This window comes from Eleutherodactylus coqui, chromosome 8, assembly GCF_035609145.1.
Source record: "Eleutherodactylus coqui strain aEleCoq1 chromosome 8, aEleCoq1.hap1, whole genome shotgun sequence".
In the NCBI taxonomy this organism is placed as follows: Eukaryota; Metazoa; Chordata; class Amphibia; order Anura; family Eleutherodactylidae; genus Eleutherodactylus; species Eleutherodactylus coqui.
In genome coordinates, this window is record NC_089844.1 from 174702132 (window position 1) to 174724485 (window position 22354).

The 22354-nt window shown below is 45.2% G+C and overlaps 1 protein-coding gene and 1 long non-coding RNA gene across 2 annotated transcripts in view; one reads left to right on the forward strand and one right to left on the reverse strand.

Moving 5' to 3' along the window:
* Positions 1-501: 501 nt before the first annotated feature.
* LOC136577217 (uncharacterized) lies at positions 502-6890 on the reverse strand. Its single transcript, XR_010786455.1, has 2 exons — positions 3727-6890; positions 502-2346 (listed from the first exon to the last, which is right to left on the reverse strand). It is a non-coding gene; the product is annotated as an uncharacterized lncRNA (long non-coding RNA).
* Positions 6891-16150: 9260 nt separating this feature from the next.
* The window catches only part of LOC136577213 (serine protease 33-like), a 42416-nt gene continuing 36212 nt past the window's right edge, over positions 16151-22354 (forward strand). The window contains exon 1 of the mRNA XM_066577013.1: positions 16151-16434. Within this exon, the coding sequence (XP_066433110.1) occupies positions 16338-16434 (97 nt within the window). The 5' untranslated portion in view covers positions 16151-16337. The remainder of the gene's footprint in view (positions 16435-22354) is intronic.

Below are 22354 nucleotides of genomic sequence, written 5' to 3' on the forward strand. Positions count from 1 at the left end.
AGGAGAAAGTTTATGAAATTATGGACTACCTCAAATAGCCTTGGCCACTCCGAAGTACAATGACGTGACCCCATGGTCAACACGGCCTCTTTTTTGCAGATCGACCACCATAATGTAGGCGTATGTATCTCTCAGGCGAAACACCCCAGGACTGCAGCACTTTTTTGGGCATTCAAGGAACTTTCTATGACCATTCCTGGAGTCTTCTGACCAGTGGGACTGCGTTGTTGTAGTAGAAGCTGTACTCTACATGACATGGGAAGACATTGTGTTGTACTATTAGTTTTGTCGCGGCAAAAATATATGGCCGTCTAGGGAAAGCGGAGTGTACCTTGTGAATGACGTCATATGACCCATGCTACGGCGATAGCCTGATGAGGGACAGCAGAGTGTGCCCTGTGACTGAAGTCTAGGTGACCCGTGCAGTAGGGCTGCTCACACCTAGAGTTCAGTACGTCATATGACGGAGGAATTAAATGACAGAGCCCACACAGTTATGGATTCATCAAAGAATTCCCAACAAATCGATGTCGGGCATCTTTATTTATAGCCCCCTTACATTGGGGTGTCGCAACATCATTGGACAATTAACTAAGCCCGTTTACTGGTTAGTTTCCAATCCAACATTTCTCATAGGTCAACTTAACCCTTCTTCGTGTCCATTGGTTACACCTCATTACTCCAAGAAATATCATAGTTCTTTGCACAGTTCTCAATCTGACCTCTGATTGGTTACTTCTCAGACATTTCATGGCATTCACTGGATACATTCTGATTCTTCATTTGCATACCTTCCAGAAACTTCCAAGTCAGCAGTGAATAACTCTTGACGGAGTGCTGAGAGGCCCAAGTAGCTCGAAGTTCTTATCTTATCAACACCATATGTGTTCCTTGTACTTTAGCTAAGCATGTGGTCGGCCATTTTGTGTAGACTCTGTGGCGTAATATTAAATATTACTTATATACCCACATTTACATACATATAGGCACACATACATACATGTGCACCTTCATATATACATACACATACATATGCACATATATACATATACATACATGTATATATATATATATATATATATATATATATATATATATATACACATCCACATATTTGAACATTATTCTCTAGTCTTAGTGTGAGGCGTCAACCCCTCCCTTAGTATCTTGATATTCCTAGGGCCCCTTCAGCTAACATGTGGAAGCTTCTTGATATTCTTATCTCATCTAGACATATGTCCCTAGTTTGTGAAGTAACTTCTCCTGGTATATTTCAATGGTGTCTCTCATTGCGCATTTTAAATTCATATAATTATTATAATACCTTACAATCAAATAATTTCCATTACATCTCCTCCTCTTATATGATTTGAAACTGGGCAATGCAATCTTCCTGCGGTGGCTTCTTAACGTCCTCCTCTTCACAGTTAGTAAAATATATATATTCACAGAACACATTATATTCTATGTTGCTATTATCTTATGCTTTTGTCAAGGATGACCCCTGTGATAACAGGTGTCTCATTACCAGTTCCTGGTCTCGTAGGTAGTTATAGTGAATCACTTTTTAACATACCAGAGAGCATTACCTGGACCTTGGTTACTTGCTCCTTAAGAGAACAGCGACGCACATGATTTATTCTTACATCATGTATATACTCACCCAATATGCTACTTGATATGTCAACTCCTAAAGCTTCACACACTATACTCTAACTCCTAGAGTTTAAATTTCTAAGAAACACAACACTTTATTATCTTCCCGATCAGCCCTATTACTGCTACTCTTAATATTTCAATATATGTTAACTCAAAGAGACATATACAATTTTATTATCATGACACAAATATGTATTCTTCATTGTTTCCACTGTTTTGAGATCACCTCTGCTGTCCTACTATGTTATACCACGCAAATATCTCATTCTCCTTCCTAACCCCAAACTAAACTATCCTACAGGGGCAGGTTGCCTTACCTAACACTGGGAGAAGGGCATAAACGCCTTGGGCTCTCTTCAGGAGTCCACACCCTTTACCCATACAAGGTAACACCCCGTAGGGCATCCCCTCGCTGGAACCTATGGCAGCTATGCTATCCCTGGGTAGGAGAAGGAGCGAGCGTGTGTCTTCATGAGACAAGCAGAAGCAGAACACAATATTGTAAAGAGGTGTTTAGGAAACACATTTCAAAGTACAGTCCATCTTTGTTCAGCTGTCCATAACTCATGCAGAATGCACTCTTTGTAAGCGAACAGTACTTGCTGCTTTGCTCTATGGCTCAATAGCTTCATAGATTAGGTCAACCAGTATGATAGACATCATGGAGATTTCTCCTTGGAGATGATACTGGAGGGACAACAATTCCAAAATGTTAGAAGAACACATAAATATTAGACTTTTTAAAGTTTATATTTGTCTGTTTCTCAGTCTCAATGTGTGATTTGTAAGTGTTTTTCATCAATCAGATAATATTTCTTCAAAAATGCTCATTATTGGTCATTAAGTTAGACTGAGCATATTTATACATCTCTCAACCTGTATATTAGGCTGAGCAGCTAAGCTGGCATGTTAAAATTCTTAACACATTTTATCACAATCCAAACATTAAACACTGAGGAGAATAAATGGATGGCATCCACTGGGCCTGTAGATTTACTGCCTGAGCCTCATTTGCTCTAGCCTGAGATCATATCAGTAAAGTTCAGTACTCCCACTGCAATACCTATTGCTCCCAGTAGGGTGTCATACCATTACCCCTTCCCCATTATTATTATAAGTATTACATTTATTTTACATAGGATACAATGATACATGATTACTCTCCTGCCATGGTCACTCTCTGACAGTGACCAGCATGAACCCAGTTTGTTTTCCCTTCAGGCTTCGCTGAAGTGGCTGTTATCATCAGAACATGTTTCCAATATCCTGGCTCCAGAACATGTGTTGTATACACGGAGTCAGGATCTGGAAGTGAAGCAAACACTGGTTTATGCATCCAATATGAATGTTTCTACAGGGCCTGGACATATCCAGAGAAAGTACCACACTGTATAGAAGCCGTTATTTCTATTGTCTCTGGAATCCCATACCCACAGAATTACCTCGTTCAACAATTTGGTTGCTACCTCTGTAGTGGCAAAACGATACCTGATTGGACAGGCCTTAACGTATACAGATAAGCTGTCAACACAGATATGGCATAATATACAAATTTGCAACCTTTGGAAGTGGGTAGAGCGGCCCAGGTGTGTGCCTCTGTACTGCCTTCACTACTCTCCCTATGTATGTAAAGCACAGGTCATATGCTCCTGGGTATACCTGGCTGCGACCGTGCTGAATCCAGGGACAATCCAATGTTGAGACACAAGGTTTCACATCAGTCTTTGACTGGTGTGTTTCCCCGTGTGCACAATGGGCCATCATCGAGTAGAGGGCATGAGAGAGACATAAGCAGTGGTCTCTTCACACAGACCGGCGTCCGTCTGGCTTGCCCCTGCCTTCGTCCAGCAACTCAGTTATTAAGCTCACTGGAGGGGCCGGGGTTACAGGTTTGGACGTTGACCTAACCCTCTTACCCTAGGTCTTGCCACAGCTGCCTTGGCAGCAGCGCCAACACGTGCGTTTCCTTTTGCTTCTATTCAGTCCTCCTCTATTATCCCTAGCTATGTAAGCAACATAAGAGCCTGCATGTTAGGCCATAATCTGTGAATATGTTTGCTGCCTTACCCTCTGCCGCTGTACATGCTTCTGTCAGGGCCTTCACTTCCGCCTCCTGTGCTGACAGATGAGGTGGAAATGGTTCTGCTCTTGTTACCTCATTCTGTGTGACTGCTACATACCGCTGTACCTGCCATGTTCCTGGTATCCTCAGCCATCTACAAAACAAAACTTGAAATCTGAGTTAGCCATCAGTTCATCATTTTACATATTCAAACCCCTCAGTTTCTTGTGACATGAGGGTAATGCGGTCAGGTGACAGGAGTGCATCCTATTACTGTAACTAAAAAAACTAAAATATTCTCAGTCTTTCTCCCCCCTTCTAAATCCAGCGGAAGACCGAAGTGCGGTATAGCGCCCAACCCAGCCACATGGCTTCTGCCGGATTTAGAAGTACACCACACCACCAAACAACATATGGGAGTAGAAGAAACTGTACACATGTTTCAAAATAAATACCACAATCCTGCCCTGATACATATACTGGGCATGTCCTTGACATAAAAATGTGTTAATCCTATATATTTATTTATCTCTCCGCCAATTAGGAATGCCAGACAAAACCAAGAGTCTGACTGTAATATACCTGTGAGGACTGTATAGCACTTGAAATAAGCAGAACTAATACATATATTCTCAATATATATCATACACAGCCTGAGCTGTACATTTTCTATGTATGTTATAATTATTTAGTACTCATGTTCACAATATTCTTTAGCACAGGGGAAATACTAATTTACCAAGGGCAGTTACAAACATCAGCTAAAACTAAGTGTCCATATTGTAATGCTGACATTGTGTTCTTACCAAAACCGTCACTGTCCAGCAGTGGCCACCTACTGGTTGTGAGAGAGGCAGAAAACAAAATATATATAAACCATGTACAAATACTATAGAGATATGCAGTTATTACATGTAAAGGGAAATTCTATCAACAGCTCAGATAACAACAAAACATATAACACTGCATTCTGAACACATTATGTGTGGGGGCAGCGGTTGGTGGTCTCTGTATGCAGATGTCTCACCAGTACAGCAGGGTAACAAGTCAGTAATATTAACCTTTTATGCTGGACCGTAAGCTGTCTATACAGCGTCCTATATCTCCGCCCAATCTCTCTCAGCTGTGTTATAGTCTCTCTCTTTTCCTGGATGTCTAGGGTCTGAGCATAAAGTTGCTTGCGAAGATTGTCATTGTCAAAGTTAACTTGTATAAACTCTGTACACTGTCCCAGTCCAGTAACTGTGTGTGTATGCGCAGATGTTCTGTCATCTGTCACTACTGTGTCTCTATTGTCTAAGTTATCGACACTCTTATAAGTCAATCTATTGCAATCAGCGCATCTGACAGGGGTGCTTACTGTCTCCAGGACTATCTGCCTAGTGGACGTTTGAACACATACTTCCCCTTCCCCCTCATTTCCCAGTGAGCCTTCCATGATCCACCTGGCTATTACTAAGCCTCAGGTGTATCTTGCAAAATCATGTACAAATGTCATCACATAGGTGGATGCTCCCCCCCTTATCTATGTACAGCCGTCTGGGGCTGATACCACCCCAGTGCCATCACGACGGGTCACTAGGCGAAAAAATCCACCTCCGTCTTGTACCCTATGGGGTTGATACCACCCCAAAGTGACCAAGATGGGTGATGATATAAAGCTTAATGTAATGGCTCACCTCATCGTCCTACCCAGGTTGCGCATACCCAGGTCACGGTGGTGAATAAGCTGAATCTCACCTACCTCAGGACAAAAAGAAAACTTTTATCACTCAGAGAAACAACAACATTTTAGCCGGCCGGCATCTATACATTGGCATGCATGCCATACATGTATATACTTATGGGAAATGGGGGCAACTCAACTGCTACTGCTGTTCATACATCAGTGACTTAAGGGCAATACAGTACATTGAGTCATTGTCCAATTCACGTCTCTGACACAGTGAAATTGGATTACACATATACACTTATAATGCTGGGGAATTATCAGCTGCTGAAGACCTACAGGCACCTCACAGCAATCTATCAAATATGTGTTAACAAAAATCATAAAAACTCCACTAGGAATGCAATTAATTTAATTAATTAATTAATTAATTAATAATGTAATAATGTAATATATATATATATATATTCTCCCCAAGTTGCGGTGACAGCAATAAACTCTTATCTATACATATTCTGTCTTTAAGAAGTCAATTGGCAGTCTGCCAAAATTAGTGTAATCTGCTATAGACGGTTGCGGTAAGTTAACTCATTGCATCTGGCAAAAATGCGCTCGTCAACAGTAAGTTATTTGAATAACAGCGTCTTTAAACTAATTTAACTGCACTGTATCTTAAGTTGTGTCACATATAACGGTCAAGTCAGTCTTGTCACCTGGGTCATTATATAGCATGCACGTGACATGTACATATAATCTGCAGGCTGTTCCCTTCTGTATTGTCAGTCTATGAAATGCTTAAAAGGTCTTATTCCCTCAGTCAAAGGGAATCTCTGTACACATAAAACTTTGTCATCACATATAGAATAGTCATTAACACATTTAGACATACCATAAAAGTGTCAGTCTAAGACCTTGCAGCCAGCGACAGTCAATACAGGAAAAGTTACACAAAGAAATGTGGCAGACTCAGGAGGAGCACAGAGGAGGGAACAGATAAGCACATTTAAAGCAGCAACATTCACTAGTACACTAAATACTGCATCACGTCACACACCAAACCACAGACCAGGGAGCAGAGCTCAGGAGACAGGCAGTAACACAATGGGTTACTTACCGCGGTCTCTCTGTGTCCTGGTCTCCACCCCCGGAGCGTCCGTGGGTAGGGGTGCTGTTGTGAGGCCCGCTTCATTCTCCACCAAAAATGTCGCGGCAAAAATATATGGCCGTCTAGGGAAAGCAGAGTGTACCTCGTGAATGACGTCATATGACCCATGCTACGGCGGTAGCCTGATGAGGGACAGCAGAATGTACCCTGCGACTGAAGTCTAGGTGACCCGTGCAGTAGGGCTGCTCACACCTAGAGTTCAGTACGTCATATGACGGAGGAATTAAATGACAGAGCCCACACAGTTATGGATTCATCAAAGAATTCCCAACAAATCGATGTCGGGCATCTTTATTTATAGCCCCCTTACATTGGGGTGTCGCAACATCATTGGACAATTACTAGAGATGAGCGAACGTGTTCGTCCGAGCTTGATATTCGTGCGAATATTAGGGTGTTCGGGATGTTCGTTATTCGTAACGAACACCATGCGGTGTTCTGGTTACTTTCACTTCCTTCCCTGAGACGTTAGCGCGCTTTTCTGGCCAATTGAAAGACAGGGAAGGCATTACAACTTCCCCCTGTGACGTTCAAGCCCTATACCACCCCCCTGCTGTGAGTGGCTGGCGAGATCAGGTGTTCGCCTAATATAAAAGTCGGCCCCTCCCGCGGCTCGCCTCAGATGCCTTGTGAGTTAGATGAGGGACAGTGCTGTTTGTACCGGAGCTGCTGTAGGGAAAGAATTGGTAGTTAGTGTAGGCTTCAAGACCCCCCAAAGGTCCTTATTAGGGCCACTGATAGCTGTGTGTTGGCTGCTGTTAGCAGTGGCAATTTTTTTTTTCCTCAAAATCGGCTCTGCAGAGCGTTGCACCTGGCATTAGGGACAGAAGTGCTGCATAGGCAGGGAGAGTGTTAGGAGTGAGTGTAGCCTTCAAGAACCTCAACGGTCCTTTCTAGGGCCATATTTATCCGTGTGCAGTACTGTCCAGGCTGCTGTTAGCTGTGCTGCATTTTTTTTTGCTTCTCAAAATCGCCTCTGCAGAGCATTGCACCCTCCATTGATACTGCAGGGAAAGAATTGTATAGGCAGGGCCACAACACAGTTATTATTCATTGAATATACGCAGTGCTGCCTTTTGCTTGTAAAACAAGTGAAAATAATTCTATTTGTCCTGCCTCTGTCCGTCCTAAGGGCGGTGGACACGTGTCGGCTGCGTGTGCAACCTGTAAAAATCAGACGCACCCAGCTACGTTTTACTCCTGGCTTCACCATTTGCTTTCCTTAATTGGGAAAAAAAATACCTGCTCTGCCACAGTTAATAACTCTGCTACCCTCACGTTCTGTGACACATTAGCAGGAAAACAGCACAGTTATTAAACTTAGATTATACATTCACTAGAGGCAGTGGGGCCTTTCGTTTTCAAAAAAGGGAAAAAATTATATTTGGCCTGCAGTCTTGCGCCAATTTATTAGCTGCCTGTGAAATCAAATCACTGGTAATACAGCATGCTGAGGGGTAGGGGTAGGCCTAGAGGACGTGGACGCGGCCGAGGACGCGGAGGGCCAAGTCAGGGTGTGGGCACAGGCCGAGCTCCTGATCCAGGTGTGTCGCAGCCGACTGCTGCGCGATTAGGAGAGAGACACGTTTCTGGTGTCCCCACATTCATCGCCCAATTAATGGGTCCACGCGGGAGACGGTTATTAGAAAATGAGCAGTGTGAGCAGGTCCTGTCCTGGATGGCAGAAAGTGCTTCGAGCAACCTATCGTCTACCCGCAGTTCTGCGCCGTCCACTGCTGCAAATCCGAATCCTCTGTCTGCTGCTCCTCCTTCCTCCCAGCCTCCTCACTCCACTACAATGACACCTGCTCAGGAGCGGGAACACTCCCAGGAACTGTTCTCGGGCCCCTGCTTAGATTGGGCAGCAGCGGTTCCTCTCCCACCAGAGGAGTTTATCGTCACTGATGCCCAACCATTCGAAAGTTCCCGGGGTCCGGGGGAAGAGGCTGGGGACTTCCGCCAACTGTCTCAACAACTTTCTGTGGGTGAGGAGGACGATGACGATCAGACACAGTTGTCTTGAAAGAGCAGCAGGACGATGAGGTGACTGACCCCACCTGGTGTGCAACGCTTACTCAGGAGGACAGGTCTTCAGAGGGGGAGTCAAGGGCATCAGCAGGGCAGGTTGCAAGAGGCAGTGCGGTGGCCAGGGGTAGAGGCAGGGCCAGACCGAATAATCCACCAACTGTTTCCCAAAGCGCCCCCTCGCGCCATGCCACCCTGCAGAGGCCGAGGTGCTCTAAGGTCTGGCAGTTTTTCACAGAGACGCCTGACGACCGACGAACAGTGGTGTGCAACCTTTGTCGCGCAAAGCTCAGCCGGGGAGCCAACACCAACAGCCTCACCACCACCACCATGCGCAGACATATGATGGCCAAGCACCCCGCAAGGTGGGACGAAGGCCGTTCAGCGCCTCCGGTTTGCACCCCTGCCTCTCCCCCTGTGCCCCAACCTGCCACTGAGATGCAACTCCCCTCTCAGGACACAGGCACTACCGTCTCCTGGCCTGCACCCACACCCTCACCTCCGCTGTCCTCGGCCCCAGTGTAGTTCAGCGCACCGTCCAGCCGTCGCTTGCGCAACTGTTGGAGCGCAAGCGCAAGTACGCCGCCACGCACCCGCACGCTCAAACGTTAACCGTCCGCATAGCAAAATTCATCAGCCTTGAGATGCTGCCGTATAGGGTTGTGGAAACGGAGTCCTTCAAAAGTATCATGGAGGCGGCGGCCCCGCGCTACTCAGTTCCCAGTCGCCACTACTTTTCCCGATGTGCCGTCCCAGCCCTGCACGACCACGTCTCCCGCAACATTGCACGCGCCCTCACCAACGCGGTTACTGCCACGGTCCACTTAACTACGGACACGTGGACAAGCACAGGCGGGCAGGGCCACTACATCTCCCTGACGGCACATTGGGTGAATTTAGTGGAGGCTGGGACAGAGTCAGAGCCTGGGACCGCTCATGTCCTACCCACCCCCAGAATTGCGGGCCCCAGCTCGGTGGTGGTATCTGCGGAGGTGTATGCTTCCTCCACTAAAGCACCCTCCTCCTCCTCCTCCTCCTCCTCTGTCTCGCAATCAAGATGTGTTAGCAGCAGCATGTCGCCAGCAGTCGGTGTCGCGCGGTGTGGCAGCACAGCGGTGGGCAAGCGTCAGCAGGCCGTGCTGAAACTACTTAGCTTAGGCGATAAGAGGCACACGGCCCACGAACTGCTGCAGGGTCTGACACAGCAGACCGACCGCTGGCTTGCGCCGCTGAGCCTCCAACCGGGCATGATCGTGTGTGACAACGGCCGTAACCTGGTGGCGGCTCTGCAGCTCGGCAGCCTCACGCACGTGCCATGCCTGGCCCACGTCTTTAATTTGGTGGTTCAGCGCTTTCTGAAAAGCTACCCACGCTTGTCAGACCTGCTCGTAAAGGCGCGCCGGCTCTGCACACATTTCCGCAAGTCCCACACAGACGCTGCCACCCTGCGCACCCTGCAACATCACTTTAAGCTGCCAGTGCACCGACTGCTGTGCGACGTGCCCACACGGTGGAACTCTACGCTCCACATGTTGGCCAGGCTCTATGAACAACGTAGAGCTATAGTCGAATACCAACTCCAACATGGGCGGCGCAGTGGGAGTCAGCCTCTTCAATTCCTTTCAGAAGAGTGGGCCTGGTTGGCAGACATCTGCCATGTCCTTGGTAATTTTGAGGAGTCTACCCAGGTGGTGAGCGGCGATGCTACAATCATTAGCGTCACCATTCCTCTGCTATGCATCTTGAGAAATTCCCTGCAAACCATAAAGGCAGCTGCTTTGCGCTCGGAAACGGAGGCGGGGGAAGACAGTATGCCGCTGGATAGTCAGGGCACCCTCCTGTCTATTTCTCAGCGCGTACAGGAGGAGGAGGAGGAGCATGAGGAGGATGAGGAGGAGGGGGAAGAGACAGCTTGGCCCGCTGCTGACGGTACACCGGCTGATTGCCTGTCATCCTTTCAGCGTGTATGGCCTGAGGAGGAGGAGGAGGATCCTGAAAGTGATCTTCCTAGTGAAGACAGCCATGTGTTGCGTACAGGTACCCTGGCACACATGGCTGACTTCATGTTAGGATGCCTTTCTCGTGACCCTCGCGTTGCACGCATTCTGGCCACGACGGATTACTGGGTGTACACACTGCTCGATCCACGGTATAAGGATAACCTGCCCACTCTGATTCCCGAAGAGGAAAGGCGTTCGAGAGTGTTGCTATACCACAGGACCCTTGCGGACAAGCTGATGGTAAAATTCCCAGCCGACAGCGCTAGTGGCAGAAGGCGCAGTACCGAGGGCAAGGTAGCAGGGGATGTGCGTAGATCGAGCAGCATGTACATCCCAGGCAGTGCAACAGTCTTTAAGGGCCTGGCCAGCTTTATGGCTCCCCACCAAGACTGTGTCACCGCTCCCCAGTCACGGCTGAGTCGACGGGAGCACTGTAAAAGGATGGTGAGGGAGTACGTAGCGGATCGCACGACCATCCTTGGTGACGCCTCTGCCCCCTACAACTACTGGGTGTCGAAGCTGGACACGTGGCCTGAACTAGCGCTGTATGCCCTGGAGGTGCTTGCTTGTCCTGCGGCTAGCGTCTTGTCGGAGAGGGTGTTTAGTGCGGCTGGGGGAATCATCACAGATAAGCGTAGCCGCTTGTCAACCGACAGTGCCGACAGGCTAACACTCATCAAGATGAACAAAGGCTGGATTTCCCCAGACTTCTGTTCTCCACCAGCGGACAGCAGCAATACGTAAGCAATACGTAGGCTGCACCCGCGGATGGAAGCTACGTTCTCTCTCACCATCCAAAACGGGGACATTTCTGCTTCATCAATCTGTGTATAATATTCCTCCTCCTCCTCCTGCTCCTCCTCCTGAAACCTCACGTAATCACGCTGAACGGGCAATTTTTCTTAGGGCCACAAGGCTCACTCAAATAATTTTTCTGAACAATTTTTATAAGTTTCAATGCGCTTAAAAGCGTTGGAACTTTAACTTGAACCAATTTTTCGTTACACTGGGCTGCCTCCAGGCCTAGTTACCACTTAAGCCACATTAACCAAAGCGATTAATGGGTTTCACCTGCCCTCTTGGCTGGCCATGGCCAATTTTTGGGATGTACATTAGTACTGTTGATACAGCAATTTTTGTGGGCCGGAGTTTTTAATACATCTGTACACTTCTAAAGAACCCCAGTCTGACTGGGGCATGCAGTGTTGGCCGAAGCCCACCTGCATTACGCACGACATTACTACCTCAGCTGTGTTGGGCAATGCAATGGGATATTTCTATGTACCGCCGGTGGCTTCCTGGCACCCACCCATGCTGTGGGTCGACAGGGACTTCACAATAGGGAGTTGTACCTGCCTGTGTCTATGAATTAAAAAGCCCGGTCTGACTGGGGCATGCAGACACCTTGACAGAATGAATAGTGTGTGGCACATAGGTTCCCCATTGCTATGCCCACGTGTGCAGCTCCTGATGGCGGTGGCACAGGATTCTATTTCTCATTGCTTCTGTACAGCATTGTGGGCTATCGCCCCGCCCCTTTTAAAGAGGGTCGCTGCCTAGCCATGCCAACCCTCTGCAGTGTGTGCCTGCGGTTCCTCCTCATGGCAGACGCACTTCTAAATAGACATGAGTGTGGCGTGGCATGAGGGCAGCTGAAGGCTGCCCAGGGACACTTTGGTGTGCGCTGTGGGGGGGAGGGGGGGCGGTTGGTCAGCATGTAACCCAGGAGAAGTGTCAGTGGAGTGTCATCCAGGCAGTGATTGTGCTTTGTTGTAGCTAGTGTGGTGCTTAGCAAAGGTATGCCATGCTAATGAGGGCTTTTCAGAAGTAAAAGTTGTTGGGAGGGGAGCGGCCCACTCTTGCCGGTATTGTGGCTTAATAGTGGGACCTGTGAACTTGAGATGCAGCCCAACATGTAGCCCCTCGCCTGCCCTATCCGTTTCTGTGTCATTCCCATCACTTTCTTGAATTGCCCAGATTTTCACACATGAAAACCTTAGCGAGCATCGGCGAAATACAAAAATGCTCGGGTCGCCCATTGACTTCAATGGGGTTCGTTGTTCGAAACGAACCCTCGAACATCGCGGGAAGTTCGTTCCAAATAACGAACACCCGAACATTTTGGTGTTCGCTCATCTCTAACAATTAACTAAGCCCGTTTACTGGTTAGTTTCCAATCCAACATTTCTCATAGGTCAACTTAACTCTTCTTCGTGTCCATTGGTTACACCTCATTACTCCAAGAAATATCATAGTTCTTTGCACAGTTCTCAATCTGACCTCTGATTGGTTACTTCTCAGACATTTCATGGCATTCACTGGATACATTCTGATTCTTCATTTGCATACCTTCCAGAAACTTCCAAGTCAGCAGTGAATAACTCTTGACGCAGTGCTGAGAGGCCCAAGTAGCTCGAAGTTCTTATCTTATCAACACCATATGTGTTCCTTGTACTTTAGCTAAGCATGTGGTCGGCCATTTTGTGTAGACTCTGTGGCGTAATATTAAATATTACTTATATACCCACATTTACATACATATAGGCACACATACATACATGTGCACCTTCATATATACATACACATACATATGCACATATATACATATACATACATGTATATATATATATATATATATATATATATATACACATCCACATATTTGAACATTATTCTCTAGTCTTAGTGTGAGGCGTCAACCCCTCCCTTAGTATCTTGTTATTCCTAGGGCCCCTTCAGCTAACATGTGGAAGCTTCTTGATATTCTTATCTCATCTAGACATATGTCCCTAGTTTGTGAAGTAACTTCTCCTGGTATATTTCAATGGTGTCTCTCATTGCGCATTTTAAATTCATATAATTATTATAATACCTTACAATCAAATAATTTCCATTACAGTTTCAATAAACTTTTTCTGTCTGAGGACTTTTAAAATATCTGAGGCTCTTAGCAGCTACCTAGTCTGTGGTCACCGCCATCAAAATAGCATCAAGTCTCAGTTTGTGAACTGTTGTCGGCTCTAGTCTCACGGTTTCTATTTTTTTCCCTTTTGTATAAATTTAGACTCATTTATCTACTTAAATAAGTCACAATGTATATGGTTAATATATAAGGTTAACACCTTAAGGACACAACCTTTTTTGGCCATAAGGACACGACAATTATGGGGTATTTTCATCTCCACTTTTAAAAAGCCCTAACTTTATTTTTCCCTCGACATGGCCGTATGAGGGCTTGTTTTTTGCTTGGCATGCTGTAGTTTTTGTTGGTACCTATTTGGGGTAAATATAATGTAAAACGTTTATAGCATTTTGGAGGGCAGGGAGAGAAATGACATCCCTCCTGTCATTGTTTGTTTGTTGTTTTTTTCAGCTTTAATCTTGAAGCATGTAAATGACATGATCAATTTTTTCCTGCGGTTTGGAACGAATACGATGATACCAAAATTATTTTTTTTTTAGGTTTTTCCACTATTGTATAATAAAAACCCTTGCAAAACGTTTTTATTTCTCCATGGTCAGAGCTCTATGAGTGCTTAGTTTTTTGAGTGATGAACTGTAGTTTTGTTTGATGCTATTTTAGGGTACATATGGTTTTTTTGATCACTTTTATTGCATATTTCAAAAGGTAGAATGAGCAAAATAAACATTTTTCCTCATTTTTTGGTGTATTTTTTAATGTTTTTTGCCTTGTATGATAAATAGTGTGTTCAATTTATTGTATGGGTTGTTATGGATATGATGATACTAAATATGTGGGGTTTAAAAAAAATGCTTTTTTTCCCCTATACAAACAGGAAGGTGCACAAAAAAGGTGGATTTTTAAATATATTTTTTATGTCCATGCTGCAAAAGACATTTATCGCAGCAGGGATTACTGATCTCCTCGATCCCCGCTGTTGCAGCAAGAGGCTGGCTATAAGTCACAGTCAGTTCCCACTACAGGATACTCTGAGCCCGCGTTATCCACAGGATGTAAGTTGGGAATCGTGAGTTGGGAGCCGGATGATGGCCAAGTACATATGGGTCACAAGCTACTACCATGACTGTTATATTGGAAGCCTCCCAGTTGCACCAGACGAGACTCCTCACTTGGATTGTATCTGGTTCATTGTGGGATTTGGTTGGGGTCCGAGCCAATGACTCAACCAATATTTGTCTTGGTCTCTATATTTATGAGAAGAAAAGGAAGACTTTCCCTTTAACCTCTTGTATTTATGTCCTTATATAAAAACCTGGAGCTCATGTAAAAAACCTGTGCACATGTGAGAAGTGGACAGTGACGACTTGTTGGCAGGTGCGAATGGGCGAACATCACTGTTTCTACTTCTGTACGTAAATCACAAAAGTCGGCCATACTTACTGGTATACAAAATGTCAGGCAGGTATACACACCAGCCTTAGAATGCCTTATCTATGTGCAGGTATAATACTAGGCACCCCTCTTATGGGGTATGTATGTGAGTGGCTGTTAATCAGTAGGACTGATTAAGGACTAAGTGAAATAGTGGGCATATAGCTCCTATAGGTGTTGGCATTTATTTCTGCTCTTGGATGGCAAATCTTACAGCAGTGTAATGGTTACCTTGTATGCGTGTTGTTTTTTTTTTTGCTGTTTGCTAAAATGCTGCAGTCAAAAGTTACATAAGTTAGATGAACATTAAAACCTTGCTTCCCCTAAAATAATACCTACCCTGAAAATAAGCCCTAGCCTGATTTTTCAAGATTTTCAGGGGATGCTTGAAATATAGGCCCTACCCCCCAAAAAAGCCCTAGGTACAGTACATGAAAAATAAAAGAATCCAGGTCTCTCCCACTGCTCCCCAGAGCCCCAAGTGCAGTTCCCACAGTCCTGGGCCACACACAGAGGATCACTTCCTGGTTACCAGATTCATAAATCCCGCCTCCATGAAGTGATGGCTGTGATTAGTTCTTTGAGTGCTGCATTGACTGGCTGAACTGCAGAGTTCGAAGAACCAATCACAGCCATTGCTTCGTAGAGGTGGGATTTATGAAACTAGTAACCAGAAAGTGATCCTGTGTGGGCGACTAAGGATTGCAGGAACAACATTGGGGCTCTGGAGAACAGCGGGAGGGTAAAAGACTGAGCCCCAACGTGGTAAGTAAAATAAGACACCACCGAAAAAAAGACCTAGTGCCTCTTTGGAGGGAAAAAACTAATTTAAGACAGTGTCTTATTTTTAAGGAAACATGGGTCTTTAAAAAAAATAAAAAAAATAAAAAATTGGTGCATTTTGTTGAGGAGGGGGGGGGGGGAAACCTAGTTGATTTTTTTTTTCAAAATGGAGCATATGCTATGGAAGACATATTTAAAACAATTTTTTCTTTTCCAGCATTTTTCCAATAGATGTTATTGTAGGATTTGAAAAGTGCCAAAAATAACAAGTGTCAAAATTGTAGTAAATAGAAAAAAGTCACTAAAAATGTACACTATTGGTCAAAAGTCTTAGAACAACTATAGTTTCCAGCTATTTTTACATTAAAACTGTTGATTTAAAATGGTTTAAAGGTAAGTTAAAAACATTGAAGTATTATGAAATTTGAACCTGCAGGTCTGACAGGTAGAGGTTAAGTAAGAAAACCACTGCTAAGATTGCAACATAAAAAACTTGCCTGGGCCAAGTAGCACCTCCAGTTGAAGAAGGTCTTATACACTGATGAATCAGAATGTGACATATTTGATCCATCACACAGGGATTTTGTACGCCATCGAGTAGATGAAAGGGTGGTTCCTGAATGTGTGACACCAACTACCAAACATGGAAGAAGAAGCGGGATGGTCTGGGACTCCTTTACCTGGATCCAGAGTTGGCTAACGTGGACAGGCTGACAGGTACACTGGACAAAACAAGCTACCACAGCATTTTGATCTGTCACACAATACCCTCTGGTGTACGCCTAGTTCGTCAAGAATTCATATTACAACAAGACAATAATCCAGAACATACTTCTAGGTTATGTCAGTGTTAGGTCTGCTACCTCTGTCTGCCCCACTCTTGCTATTTCGAGCAGATGTGGGCATTTCCCTGCTCCTTCCATATGAATATATGATTTATATCTTCTTCCAGCAATGCAGCAGTTAACCCTGCTCTGGTGCTCATAGACCAGCTGCAGCTTAAGTGGCAATTGCCTTCCTATTTAAGGTAGCTGGAGACTCCCCACCCTTGCCTCAGAATTGATGTGTGTTTGTTCCAGACACTCAGCATACAGTATCTAGGTCACCAGTCTCTGGACTGTTCTGTGTATCTGTATCAGTATCTGTTTATCTTGTATGCTCTTTGCTTTGTGCTTCTGCCTGTGTGTGTCTGTCCATTTGCTCCCAGTCCTTTGCATCATTCCCATCTCCTTGGTAAGTCAGTCCAGTTCTGTGTACTCTGTGTTCAGTGTATCATCCCTGTGTCCAGTTAGGAATAGTCAGCCCCGAGGTTCCAGCGTGGGGTCATTCTTATCAGGACAATTGCCCTGCTTGTAGGCAGGGGTTTATCAACTTCCTGATCAGCTAGGGGCTAGACTCCCCATTTAACATTACCTCTTATTACTGGGGTCAGCTGCCAGCCACACCAGGTCTAGTCTAAAAGCCAGGCTGGTTGGTTAGCATAGAGGGTCCCAGAACCCTAACAGCCAGAACTACTTAAGAAGACAAGAAGAAGTCAGTAGGCTTCAAAGAATAGAATGGGCTGCACTTCCTCCAGTCTTAAACCCCATTGAGCTTGTTTGGGAGGAACTGGACAGAAGGGTGAAAGCAAAGCAGCCTACAAGTGCAGCACATTTGTGAGACCTTCTGCAACAATGCAGTGAAGGAATTTCTGAACCATATCTGAATGCAATTGTAGAAAGAATGCCTCAGTTGTGTGGGGGAGAGGGGATGGCTGTGAAGAGACAAAAATCTAGATATAATTTGGTGAAACAAAGTTCTATCCATTATATTTCTTCATTCTTGTTTATATGTCCTCTGCTTTGAATCCCACCTGCACTTGGCCACCTACAAGCTCAGGATGTATCGTTCATCGCTCTTTGACACAAGTCATCTCTTGATTGAGTCTTATAGCATTAGTGTATAGTGCAACTGAGGTTCTTATAATGGTGCTTTCACACAAGACAGAATATTCTAAAATCTGCCCCAAAATCCATGTCTAATGTGTGAATTTTGATGCAGAATTGAAAATGCCAAAAAGCTGGATTTAGAGTTGCGGATTTTGACAGCGCAATATTCTATAGCATCCTGCAGAATGTTCCGTCCCGTGTGAAAGCATCCTGAGCAGTGAAACCTTTTCTCACAAGTATAGAAATGTTTATTCTGATGAAGGATGAAACAGAAGGTAGAAAATGGGAGACGGGAGGAGTCTCACATATGGGGTCCTTGTAGTGGTAGACATCGGTACGTACAAATTCTGCTCCCCTCGTATTACTCTGTGTAGTCTTCCTGATTCTCCAGCTGTTCTCTGGACCGGGCTGTGAGAAAGAGGAGGCCACAAAAATCTATCTCATGAGGCTTTATGCAGCCAAACCATGTGGATACTGTTAGCGCAAACTATCACTACAGGTATATATTGCTTTTCAAATTTAAAAAAGCGCTAAGTTATGAGTGAAGTGCTCTAGAGTTGGGTACTCCATTACTTCTATGATGCTGTTAGTGTTAAATATAAGTATGTTAAATGTAAAGTGTTGTATGGCCATGATGTTCACCATGATGCACTATGTAAGATTTATTGCCAAGGTTTTCCAGCCCTTTAGTGAGTACTGGTCACCTAGCAACAGTCAGGGAAGTGTTTAGCCAGGTTCAGAGGGCCTGTGATTGGTAGATACTCTTTATAGGCTGGGTGTTACCATACAGTGCGGCATGGGGTCCCGCGGTCGGCGCGCGTCGCTCCGCCGTCGGCTCCAGCAGCCTGGAGCCTTGTGTCGAGGTCATCCCAGCAGCTTGGGTTGGCCCGTGGGCGGCGGCGTGGGCGTGCCCGCCCGTAGGGTGCCGCCCGCACTCCTCTGTGCTTCTTATACAGCAGTGGGTGGAGTTGCCTCCTCCCACTCTCCGCCCCTGGGTGGAACCTTGTGGTTAAAAGACTGGCAGTGAACTGAGCTCATTGCCAGTTATTGGTTCTGCATGCACCTAGCCAGTCTGTCTGTGGTTCCCCTCAGTCAGTCCCTAGTTGTCGGTCAGCTCCCTCTGGTCCCCTATTCCTCTGTCTGTTTTTGTTGGTTCTGTTTGCCTCTAATCTAGTCTGGCCCAGTCAGCACTAGTTGCTATCCAGCACCCTGCCAGTTTGCCTGTGAGTTCCATCTCCAGCCTTGTCAGTTTTGTTGGTCTGATTCATCTGCCTCCTCTGTCGGCACTCTGTTCCCCCCATTAGGTAGTTTCCCGCTTGTCAGCCGCCAGGTCCCTAGCCAGTGCAGGGACCGCCGTCCAGTTGTCCGCCTGGGGTTAGCCAGGGCCGAGGCAAGTAGGCAGGGACAGTGGGGTGCGGGAAGATCAGGGCATCCCACTTGGCGCTCGGGGGGCAGAGTGCCGTAACACTGGGTTGTAATGTATGTATAATAGAAGGTAGTAGGCGGAGTTAAGTGAACTAAGAGCTGAGTCTGAGCTTAAGAGAGATCAGGGAGTAACAGGAGAAAACCAGTACGGTGGGAAGGAGAACATTTAAAGTGTGAGTACTAAAGACCACAGACTGTTTAGTGAAATCAGAGGAGAGAAGAATTAAATTCCAGGAAATAAAGGAAACTAAGTCAGCCAGTCATAGCCACAGCCAGGGAGGAAAGCTGGAAAGAAAGCAAAGTGTACAAATGCAATTTCTTGTACAAAGTCCCTGAGCAGACCTGCAGAATTAATCAATGGCTGCAAATGTACCTGTTAATGGTGGAAAGTGAGTTAATGTGAATTCTCCTTTGCCTGTTGGAAAATAAAGTTGTTCATAGTTTACTTTACAACCCGACTCCTGGAGTCCCTTCTCACCACCTATTCCATCTACAACATCTGCACTGAGGTACCACACTACATGCTCCAGGGAAAAAAAGAGAGTCTACCGCCATTTTTGTTTAGTTCTCCACTTTTTGTATTTATTATTTTGCTTGGAACGGGTCCCTAACTGTACACGGACTGGTATCAGGACAAAACAACATCTTCCCCTACCTGACTAAACATCGGGCCAGACCACGTTCTACCTTCCGAGAGGAGCAGCAGAGCCACCGCAACTACCATTTTATTCCATGCTGCTTCCCTCTCTTAGGTCTGCACTCGGTCGTCACAATGAGCTGGTCACAAAATTGATTGCCACACAGAACTTATATAATCAAGACAATTTCTGTTTATTTGGAAACAAGGAGTAGTATTTACTTAGTTTTTAGACAAAGACATTGAGAATGAGGCTTAGGAGACGCCTTTTCATAAATATCTATAGTTTATTCTAATTCATTTATTACCATTGGTTAATAAAAGTGTTGAGGTCAGCTTCTAGGCAGAACTTCCCTTGGGTCACGTGCAGTTTAAATAACTACTACTAGGCTTGTGCATTGGTTAATGTACACGTTTCCCCAGTGAGTTCTATTCCTGGTCATGTACTACATAAGTGTTATCTATCTACCGTTTTTCCCCGAAAAGAAGACCCTGTCTCATATTATTGTTTGCCCCAAAAGAGGCACTAGCTCTTATTTTCGGGGGATGTCTTACAACAGTGGCAGAGCACCACAATTTTACGTTTAGCTTTAGCACACCCCATCATTGATGAGGTGTGCTAAATGCAAAAATAGAACATACATACATACGTACATACATACGATCACACAGAGAGAAGGACTATGAATTATCTGTTTTATTATCCAGGTGTGCATATTTTTTTTTTATCACTTCTTTCCTCCCTCCTCCTGTCACTGGGGGCAGCACATAGCTTGATCTAGTTTGGAGAAAACTAATTGGATTCTTAAGGAGCCTTTCCCCATTGACCTTGCATCCCGCTTCTGTCTGTCTTCGGTGCTTGCTGGTATCTGGATACAGGCTAAAGGCTATTTCACACGACCGTATGCAATTTTACATTCTCTCGGCTGTGCTATATAATTGCATGAACAGGCAATTTGCTGCGATCAAGTCTCAAGTTAATTAGTGTTTTCTTGTCCATTCACATGACCGATTGCAATGTTTTTAGTGAAAAAATACGTTCCACCCCAGAAAGCCTTTACTCGGCATAAATCCTTGGGATGCCTACATAGAGGCACCTGTAAGCTTTTCGCAGTGTTGGACGCTGCAAAAATGCCTCCTCCTCCCTTTCTTTTCAGTGCTCCCATAGCAGTCTATGGGACCCGCTGCCGTATATAGGCAAAAAAATAGTTCCAGAACTATCTTTCTACTCACGTATAGCCGCCAAGGTGCGTATTTACGTCATGTATGTTCCATTTTTCATGGTGCAATGTTTTTATGTGCCATATATTCGCCTGTGTGAATGCGTTGGAAACCAATGCCTCAGATGGGCCCGTATATCGGTCGGGCGTACATGTGCTTCTGTGAATAAAGCCTAATTAATTGAGAAGCACAGAGCAGGATACATGATGGGGATAGAAGACATTTGGCTTCTCTCACAATACCATGGGGTGGAAATCAGTACATATGATCCAAAATCTACTTGGGGGTCCAGACTAGATCACTGGTCATCAATAACCCCTTCTGCCAGGATAAAACTGCAATAAAGTAACAAATCTCCCCTTTGTATTATCATGGCGCCTGTTAGGTCCTGCATTCTGGGTGGATTAATCCATGATACATCTTTCTAGGATCTCCATTTTCTTGATACAAAGTTGCAAATCCCCTGCATAGAGAGAGAATCACATGCTGAGGAGCTCCCTGTGGCCACCACTAGGGGGAGTTCATTGCACACTGTTATAGAGTTACGGACTTTATATGCAGTAAACTCCCCCTAGTGGAGACTAAAGGTAGACAGTACACTATATCTAAACCCTTGGGGGTGCAGCCATATTTTGTTTGTCATTTTTGGTTTCTCCTTCTCACTTTCAAAACATTATAACTTTTTAATTTTTCCCCTCCATGTCGCTGTCTGGGGGCTTGGGGTGCGGTTTTTTTTGCGGGACGAGTTGTATTTTTGAATGGTACTACATAACGTACCATATAATGTACTGAGAAACTTTAAGGAATTTCTAAGTGGAGTGAAATGGGGGAAAAAATTTGCACCATTATTAGGGGTCTTGTCTTACAGTGTACACGCTGCGGCAAAAATGGCATCACTTTATTCTATGCGCAGTGCGATCACGCCAACACCACATCTATATAGTCTTTTCTTTGCTGTACTACCTTTAAAAACAAACTCTTCTGAGCGCCGTAAGTTCCTCTTTTTCTGCTGCAGCTGTATGAGGGCTTGTTTCTTGCGGGACGACTTGTGGTTTCTATTGGCACCATTTTGGGGGACCACAAAAGCGTAACTCTGGTGCAGTGAACTTATCACCATGTGGGATGAATAATGTGTTATATTAATAGATCTGACATTTACGGACCGGGCGGGGCCAAATATGTTGTTTGTTTTTTTCATTAGAAATATGGGAATAGGCTTTTTTATCTGATATTTCTAAGAGAAATGAAGAAACTTTCTTTTAGAAATATTAGATAAGGGATGAACGCCCCCTTCAGACATGAGCCCCCACAAGGCTGACAGCTCAGCTCTTGTGCCCCATCTACACGGGACGACTGTTGGCTATACATCTGCACGAGCGGCTGACGTCACCGCTAGTTGTTCGCGCTCGTGAAGAGCGTTTAGACA